This window comes from Gymnoscopelus microlampas (genome assembly GCF_963454915.1).
Source record: "Gymnoscopelus microlampas genome assembly, chromosome: 2".
Lineage (NCBI taxonomy): Eukaryota > Metazoa > Chordata > Actinopteri > Myctophiformes > Myctophidae > Gymnoscopelus > Gymnoscopelus microlampas.
In genome coordinates this window covers 25,448,683-25,458,682 of record NC_139939.1, presented here as the reverse complement: position 1 = coordinate 25,458,682, position 10,000 = coordinate 25,448,683, and the positions used below count along the sequence as shown (strand labels likewise).

Genomic DNA, 10,000 nt, shown 5'->3' with positions numbered 1-10,000 from the left:
GACATCGGCGATATACTTTGTTGTACATCAAGTAGTGAAAATAGAAGACCTACAAGCTCACAACACTTGCAACACTTTGGGAGCTTGTACATCTGCTATTTTAATCGAATGTTTGCATATTTTAGTTGAATGTTTGTCTATTTATGACATGCCCAGCGGCAGCATAGGGACGCTAGTTGCATTTTTTCGTTGCAGTTTCAGCTGTGTGGAGTGGAATATGAAAGTGTTGTTCACAGGCAGATGAGAAAATCTTGCATGGCAAATGGATAAGCAGCTTACAGACACCAGGGTGAGCCTACACTAGCCTATCGCCTGGGGACCCAACAACGGCCTCCTATTCACTGGTGTGTGTGAGAGAGAATACACACAGCAAGGGAGACTTAAACAGCAGCGTGTGTGTGTGTGTGTGTGTGTGTGTGTGTGTGTGTGTGTGTGTGTGTGTGTGTGTGTGTGTACGTCCTCTCCTGTGGTACTCATCCGCCATACTGTGAGGGAAGGGAATGTGGAAAGGATGATAAGGAGTTATCTTCAAGACCTCCCCGTCACCCCCCACCCATCGCACACCAGGTGGGTGCAGCACTGCTCACCTCTTTTTCTGCCCTACCACAACACACACACACACACACACACACACACACACACACACACACACACACACACACACACACACACACACACACACACACACACACACACACACAGACCCTACTCACAACCTCTTTCTCTTGGCCTATTTCATTCACACACACACACCCCTCCATTTCTCTCCGCAGCTCTGAGATATGTAGCTCTCACCTGCCCACTCCATCTTGACTTTTTATGGCCCCCACCCACAGCCACCACCCCTACATACCCACCCTGTAAATCTGTTTGATTTATGGCCTGTGGAGTCTCCTTACAGATGACTCGTGCTGTGACCAAGTGGGGTTTGTGTGTGCACGTGTGTGTGTGTGTGTGTGTGTGTGTGTGTGTGTGTGTGTGTGTGTGTGTGTGTGTGTGTGTGTGTGTGTGTGTGTGTGTGTGTGTGTGTGTGTGTGTGTGTGTGTGCACGTGTGTGTGTGTGTGTGTGTGTGTGTGTGTGTGTGTGTGTGTGTGTGCGCGCGCGCACACATCCATGCACACATCCGTGTGTGTGGTCTGTGTCCTGACACAAACCACATATTCGGACAGATTGTGGACATTAAAACAGCGGACTGGGGGACAGCATGTCTAAGTGAGGACAGACCAATCTTATCCTCAGTTAGTCATGCTGTCCCCATGCTGTTGTCATTTTGATTTTACTGCCGTTTCATACGTTTAAGGTACGAGGTAGGTATCTTTTATGGTTAAGGTTAGGACAAGGGGATATGTAATGAAAGTAAGTCAATGCAATGGCTAAAAAGTTTTCTAATTCAGCGTGTGTGTGTGTGTGTGTGTGTGTGTGTGTGTGTGTGTGTGTGTGTGTGTGTGTGTGTGTGTGTGTGTGTGTGTGTGTGTGTGTGTGTGTGTGTGTGTGTGTGTGTGTGTGTGTGTGTGTGTGGGAGATGCGGGACAACGGCCATGTTCAATTCCATGAAAGTTTCATTCATTGGCCGGCGGTGATTATTGATTGGTTGTTGTTTTATTGGTGTTGACAGCAACACGGCTCGTTCGTTTGTCAGCGTGCTGGGAAATGATTGCTTCATATCGACCTCTGCTCCAGTCCTCTGCTCTTTCCCTTTCTCCATCTCTCTCTCTCTCTCTCTCTCTGCTCCTTTGTTCCCCTTCCCTGCCACCTAGCTTTCATTACAATTCTATTTAACAGCCTCTTACCGTGTCTTTTATGCCTGGCCAAAGCCATATATCTTAAAGGATTTAAGACAGACAACCATAGCACGGGCCTTGCAGAGAGCAAGGACAAAGACAGAGGAGAATAGATATTTTAATTGCAGTTAAAAGTGAAATCACACTCAATTAAGGAAAAGTGTGTGTGTGTGTGTGTGTGTGTGTGTGTGTGTGTGTGTGTGTGTGTGTGTGTGTGAGAGAGACCACCGTCTTACGCATTTAATGTGAGGCTCTGCCTCACATTAAACTGTTCATTAGCAGGTCTTCTAGAAAAGTGTGTTTGACGGAGGGAGCAAGAGAGAAAAACACACACACACACACACACACACACACACACACACACACACACACACACAGGCTTGCCACCTCCAGTACATCTAATTGCATGAGAGGTTGGACAGATGGAGAGACAGTGAGAGAGACAGATGGACTATAGAGAAGCGAGATGAGAAAATGGGAAGGGGTTAATAGAAGTAGGGTGCAGTATACACATGTACATTATAAGATAAGATAAGATTAACCCATTAAGACCTGAGGCCGATTCTACAAATGTCTTTTAAATCTGAGTGGTTCTCTAACCTTTTCATGTCAAAGACCTCAAAAAGTATATGTATTTGGCCGCCGACACCATTTCAAAATATGTTGTTCCAGGGACCCCCAGAAGCAAAGATTTGAACTGTTCGCTTACAAAATTAATTTATATTCAAAGATTTGCACAAACGTTGTATATCTGTTTGAATAGCCAACTAATGTGCTATATATAGCTAAATCTAAAATGACCCAGATGCTTTCCAAGTTTTAATGGGATAAGATAGGATAAGATAGACGTTTGCTAATTAGTCGGGCCGAGCCGAGCCTCGGGTTCAGTGAAAAAAAAAAGGGAAAAAAACAAAAAAATGGCCAGAACTCAAACATCAAAAATCGGAGAAAGTGTCCGTTGTTTATCTCTGGAAGGGAAGGTCCAATCTGCTCAGTTCAAAGCTTGTTGGATGCGAGACTTTGAGAACATTAAGCACATATTTTCTGGTTTTCGGGCCTAGAATTATGGTAATTGTTCGGGCCGGGCCCTGTTCGGGCTGGACCTTAATTTTCAGGCCTGTTGAGAACTCTAATAGAGTACCACAGTCCTGACGTCACTCGCTCATCCCCTGGGTTGTAAGAATTGTGGTCCAAAAAAAAAGAAACTGTCTCCGCGATATTGTCAGGGAGGTGGATCTGTATCGTTTATGATAGTCAGTCACTCATATTTGATACAGTCTGTTTCTGGCAAATATTTAACTAATTTGGCGGAAGTAACATTAGCGTTTTCTCACCGTCAGTTGATGCTTCATATTCATAAGAGTCAAACCGCCGGGGTCCTTTGTTTATTTTTGGAACACAGTTCTTATTTGACGTGATATTAAACACGTCTATGGGAATTCAGAATGGGGGGAGGGAACCGCGACCCAGGTAGGATGCGAAAATTACGTCAGACTTCGGTGCTCTATTGACTGATAGAGTCTATATGAGTAGGCCATTAATCAATAGAGCCATCTAGCCATCTGCACTGCAATTTTTATGCACCACCTATTACCAGTGAATATATGCATGTCTGACCTGTGCTTGCAGCAGTGGCATGCGGATGTGAGCCAGCAGAGAGGCCAGATGTGGGCTCCTGCCTGGAGGATCGTGGAGGACCCAGCTCAGCAGTGCCGTTACCACGGTTTCCTCGTCTGGAACGTTGATGTCATCTGAGGTGAGGAGTCTCTCCATTTCCTCCATGGGGAGCAGGAGGAACTCCTGGCCTCCAACCACCTCCAGAAAGTGCTCCTAATTGAATGTCGGAGAGAGAGAGACATTAGAGAGGAGCGGGAGAATGGAGAGAGAGAGAGGCAACATTAGAGAGGAGCGGGAGAATGGAGAGAGAGAGAGGATGAGAGATTTAATGGCATAGTATGTAATTTTGCCCTGTGTTTTTCAAAACAAAACTATATATATATATATATATATATATATATATATATATATATATATATATATATATATATATATATATATATATATATATAGTATATATATATATATATATATATATATATATATATATATATATATATATATATACTTTATTTTTAAATAAATGACCCACCATTCCCTCTATACCAGCAGTTGGTAGCCACTGGAGTAGTGTGATGGTGTTTACCTGCAGAAACACATTGCCCTCCCGCTGTATTTTGGCGTTTTCACTGTTTGTTTTCGTTTCCCAAAAACATCCCTGTCTACCAAAACAACAGTGAAAACACCAAAATACAATGTGTACACAATGCAATGTGTTTCTGCTGGTAAACCACCACACTGCTCCAGTGACTGATAACTGCTGGTTGTCCCCCTCAGGACAGCGGAGGCAGTACATTTCGGAAGGCTGAAAGTAAGTCATAAACAAGGGATGCCGACAAACACACACTATTGGAATTTAAGATCTGAGTTTTAACTGCAAATGGAAAACCTCACCCAGGCACACATCTCTACCAAGTCAGTCCACTGAATGGCTTTTACATGGACTGTATTAATCCTGTGAGCGTGCGTGTGTGGGTGTTTGTGTGTTTGTAAGTGAATTACAGACAGAGGCAGCCAGTCACTACCAGATGAAGCCACCTAAACTATATAATTACCCCAGATTACAGTCAATAATAATCCTCTTAGAGAGAGAGAGAGAGAAAGCGAGAGAGAGAGAGAGAGAGAGAGAGAGAGAGAGAGAGAGAGAGAGAGAGAGAGAGAGAGAGAGAGAGAGAGAGACGATAGAGAAAAGAGAGGATAGATGAAGAGAGAGAGGAAGTGAGAGAGACCGACAAAGAGAGAGGATGGAAACTAGAAGGATGCTGAAGTAAAGGAGAGGGGGAATGCAAACAACAACACAAGTTGTAGAGAATAATAGAAATGATGAAGCGGTTATTTCCCAGTCACCATAGCAACCCCGCTGCTGTGTGGAGCCAGAGTCGTGGCGGTGATGATGATGATGGTATGTGGTGCGTCAAGAATGAGAAACCAATTTGTTGGCCATGGAAAACATCAGGGTGGAAAAAACTGACTGAAAGCCCCGTCAGAGGCTAATGCCTCGCAGAGAGAGGGAGGGAGGGTGGATGGAGGGAAGGGAGGAAAAAAGACGGATGTAAATGGAGGAAATAGAGCGAGGAGGAACAGAACAGAGGTGCTGATGAATAAGATTTGGAGAAGGACAGATGGTTACGCCTGATTTATTCTGGGTTGCGCTTTGCATGCCGGAAATAGCCGATGATCTACAAGCATTCTGAGCTTAGATCGAGCTTGACACGTGACACCAGCATGCAACGGAGTATAAACTAGAAAAAGTGCTCCTCGGAGCACAGGTCTCCGCCAGGTCAGGTAGGTTATTGTGTTCGGAATTCGCCAATCAGGATGGAATATGAAAAATCAGACGGATCTGTCTTGATCACTTGACTACCGATTTGCGTGATGTTTGGACAACATTTGTAGGAGTAATATAAAAAAGAAATTGTGCAGAAATCCGCCTCCTGGTGGCACTATAATAGGGAAATGTTAAAATGGTGGCATTTGTTCGTAGTGCTTATGTGCGTGCAAAGTTTCACCGCAATCGGACTGCGTTCATGAGTTGCGTCATTTTGTTCAAAACGGGCCACTCCTGCAAACTTTAGATGTCAATCTTAGCCTATCAGGATGGAATATGAAAAATAAAACAGATCTGTCTTGATCACATGACTATTATATATAGATCATGTGTACCGATTTGCGTGAAATTTGGATAAAATCTGAGCGATGTTTGGATAAAATATAGCTCCACCTCCTGGTGGCGTTATAAAAGACATTTGGGGCAGAGGTTCTGCTCTGGCACCCAGGGAGTGTGTGTGCACAGTTTCGCTGCAATCGGGCCAACGGTGCCGGAGATTAGCTGCTCGCAGACAGACGGACACAAAGCGGACAGACAGGGTGCAAAACATAGTCTCTGCCACACCTTCGGCCTGGAGGAGACAATTAAGTACAACATCCAGTGTGTGTGTGCGTGCGTGCGTGACAACTTATGTGCACAAATCTGCATTATAGTGTGCTTGTACGCAGGAAGGGGTGCATGCAGGAATGTTTTGCATAACGTTGCTGTCAGGCAGAAACCTCTTATCTCCATATATTAACTTTTTATGTGTTTTCTTAAATGAATGCCCTACTTCATCATACTACAGTGTCACACGAAAATAGCAAAAATGGCAAATATTCAAGCTCAAAACGCGTCTAGAGCTTGTAGATCAGCTACTTTTGCTATTATAAACTCAAATATATAAAAGTAACAGTTTCGGAAACATGAGGTTTCCATCCATGGTTTGCTTCAGTTCTTCTCCTGTACATTTTTTTTTGTAGAACCGCCACAGGGTTTTCATAATTTCCAGCCACTACTTCATAATGATCAATCGCACTCTTGGCTCTAGCAGTGACTGCAGTGGTGGCCTTTGCTGTAGCTCTGCCACCATTGCGGCTGCTGTAGAACTAACCAAGGAGTGAGGCAGCTGTGCTGTACTGTAGTGTACTTGTGTACTGTACTGTACTGTACTGTGCCGTACCACCCACCCACCATGGTGTAGTCGTGGGCGGCCCTCTGCAGGTCATTGCAGCCCTGTGCGTCTGCGTAGGAGCGGATGCCCAGACAGTTGGAGGGGTGGAGCTGCTTCATCAGGAAGGAGCAGCAGGCCTGCACCACCGCTGACAGCTGTAACAGACAGGAGGCCGACAGCAGAGACTCGATGGTGTCCTCCCTCAACTCCAAGCGACCTGGACGGTGGATGGAGATGATGGACAGGTGGATGGACGGGAGAGAGAGAGAGAGAGAGAGAGAGAGAGAGAGAGAGAGAGAGAGAGAGAGAGAGAGAGAGAGAGAGAGATTATTCTACAAGCTTGTTGTGGTGGTTCATCCCAATACTGAGGCTGCAGCCTGCATTCAAATTTAAATCCTTTCAATCCTATTGACATTATTATCCATCAATGACATGGGATTGGCACGTATGTACTGTATCACCATTAGTAGGGGCTGCTAAGTGAAAAATTGTTACGCGGCGGATAAAAGCATGAAATTTGATACAGATGTCCCTTGGGTCATCCTAAAACATCCTAGAAGGGGTGCCCAAAAAAATCTTAAACAGGAAGTGAGTTATGGACAAAATCCAAAATGGCCACCTAAACTGTTGACCGTTGACTCAAAAGACACCAAAAGAATTTCCAAAAACCATAAAATTTGGCACACATGTCCCTTAGGTCATCCTAAGACATCCTAGAAGGGGTGCCCAAAAAAATCTGAAACAGGAAGTGAGTTATTGACCAAATTGAAAATGGCCGCCTAGTGTTGTCGATTGACTCAGAAGACAACTAAAGAATCTCCAAAAAGCATAACATTTGGCACACATGTCCCTTGGGTCATCCTAAGACATCCTAGAAGGGGTGCCCAAAAAAGTCTTCAACAGGAAGTGAGTTGTTGACAAAATTGAAAATGGCCGCCTACAGTGTTGGCGATTGGCTCAAAAAGCCTATAGAATCTCGAAAAAGCATACAATTTGGCATATATGTCCCTTGGGTCATCCTAACACATCCTAGAAGGGGTGCTCAAAATAATCTGAAACAGGAAGTGAGTTATTGACTAAATTGAAAATGGCCACCTACAGTGTGAAAGATGATGCAAGATACCTAAAGAATCTCATAAAAGCATGAAATGTGGTACAAATGTCCCTTGGGTGATCTGAACGCATCCTACAAGGGGTGCCCAAAGAGGTTTTAAACAGGAAGGGACCATGTTGAAGAAATTCTAAATGGCTGTTTAAACAGTTGACCACGGCAGTCTGCATATTATGCAGACTCAATACGACAGGCTATGCAGTGCATAACCTGCCGTATTTTGTAGTCTACCTTCTGTTTTCATTTCTACATCATTTATTATTTTATTTCATCTTATTTATTTTACTTTCTGCATTATTTGTTTTATTTTACTCTTTGAATCTTCTTTATTTATCTAACTCTCTGCATATTCTTATTTATTTTACTTTGCATCTTATCTTACTCTGCATATTCTTATTTTACTGTCTGCATCTTATTTATTTTGTACTCTACATCTTCTTGCTGGTTTTACACTCTATCTTCTCATGTATTTTCTTCTTGATCATTACTGTTTTTTTGTGATTAGTGTTTAGTAACTACATGTATTCATGTGTGCCATTTCGCAATTACCAGCACATTGGCATAATGCTCTGCAAGGTAACCCAGCATCCCGGCATCTACACTTTCTCGAACAGAAGGGCTCAGCTTTGCAGCCACACTTGAGTTCTCTACAAACTTTGGCAGCCTCTGGCAAGAGTGTCCATAAAGGTGTCCACGAATCAGCGACTTTAATCCATCCATATTTGTCAGGAGATGGTAGAGATTGCATAGCTTTCAGGCTTCTGGACCAAATGCCAGATTGGCAAACTGCTCGATTTGAATGTTGTAGCAGTGCAGCACGTGGGGGAGGAGTGTTTTCCATTGAGAGACTATTAAAACTTTTTTTGGCACCCCTTAAGATGCATTCAGATCACCTAAGGGACATTTGTACCAAATGTCATGCTTTTATGAGATTATTTTTTATGAGTGTCTTTTGCATCATCTGTCAACACTGTACACGGCCATTTTCAATTTAGTCAATAACTCACTTCCTGTTTCAGATCATTTCAGGCACCCCTTCTAGGATGTCTTAGGATGACCCAAGGGACATGTATGCCAAATTGTATGCTTTTATGAGATTCTTTAGTTGTCTGTTGAGTCAATCGACAACACTGTAGGCAGTCATTTTCAATTTTGTCAATAACTCACTTCCTGTTTAAGATTTCTTTGGGCACCCCTTCTAGGATGTCTTAGGATGACCAAAGGGACATGTGTGCCAAATTGTATGCTTTTATGAGATTCTTTAGTTGTCTTTTGAGTCAATCGACAACACTAGGCGGCCATTTTCAATTTCGTCAATAACTCACTTCCTGTTTCAGATTCCTTTGGGCACCCCTTCTAGGATGTCTTAGGATGACCCAAGGGACATATGTGCCAAATTTTATGGTTTTTGGAGATTCTTTTGGTGTCTTTTGAGTCAACGGTCAACAGCTTAGGTGGCCATTTTGAATTTTGTCCATAACTCACTTCCTGTTTAAGATTTTTTTGGGCACCCCTTCTAGGATGTTTTAGGATGACCCAAGGGACATCTGTATCAAATTTGGTGCTTTTATCCGCCGCGTAACGATTTGGCCATTTTTTGTGGTTAGCAGCCCCTACTACATTTATTTTATGGAGACGAGAAGAGAAGAGAAGAGAAGAGAAGAGAAGAGAAGAGAAGAGAAGAGAAGAGAAGAGAAGAGAAGAGAATGTTTAGAAGGTTTTCGCCTATAATGACATGCCCAAAAGGGGTCAGTTTGAAAGTGATTATGTGTGGGTTATGCAGAAATAAAAACGGAAGTCTCGCTAGACGAGTTTTTCAATTTCAATCTCGTCTAGCAAGACTTCCGTTTTTTTTTCTTTTTTGGGTTGCATAGTGTTCTGTCACTATGAACGTCAGATCTCACAAAAAGAATAAATACGCGATTTAACGCAAGGCCTATAGAGCACCGAAGTCTGACGTAATTTGCACATCCTTTGTTTGTCTACCTGGTTCGTGGTTTTCCACCCCCATTCTGAATCCCCATAGACGTATTTAGAAGCATCAACTGACGGTGAGAAAGCGCTAATGTTACTTCCGCCGAATTAGTTAAATTTTCGCCAGAAACAGACTGTATCAAATATAAGTGACTGACTATCATAAACGATACAGAACCTCCTCCTTGACAATATCGCCAGGACAGTTTGTTTATTTTTTTGGACCACAATTCTTATATGAGACGATTCTATGATGACCCAATGTTATTCTCCATAGCGAAATTACTTTACGAACCTGGGGATGAACGAGTGACTTCAGGACTTCTGTACTCTATTGGTGCACGTTTTAAGCTGTGGCGGACCCAGGATGGAGTTATGATTTTTTTCTACTGTACCATTCATCCTATGATATCATAACATCATAGAAAAGGTAAGAGAACCGTGGTCAAAAAATCCCCTTTAACAAGAGATTGTGACTAAATAATAATAACTACATTGGATCCATTGGAACACAGGTTCTTTTTCCCAGTTCCTG

General features: G+C 43.1%; 1 protein-coding gene across 2 annotated transcripts in view; it reads right to left on the bottom strand.

Annotated features, from left to right (window-relative positions):
- Window positions 1-10,000, bottom strand: part of klhl5 (kelch-like family member 5) — a 58,880-nt gene that overhangs the window by 12,196 nt on the left and 36,684 nt on the right. For both annotated transcript variants that reach the window (XM_084076712.1, XM_084076711.1), the window contains exons 4-5: window positions 6,401-6,597; window positions 3,400-3,612 (exon numbers count right to left, since the gene is read on the bottom strand). In XM_084076712.1, the coding sequence (XP_083932838.1) occupies window positions 3,400-3,612; window positions 6,401-6,597 (410 nt within the window). The remainder of the gene's footprint in view (window positions 1-3,399; window positions 3,613-6,400; window positions 6,598-10,000) is intronic.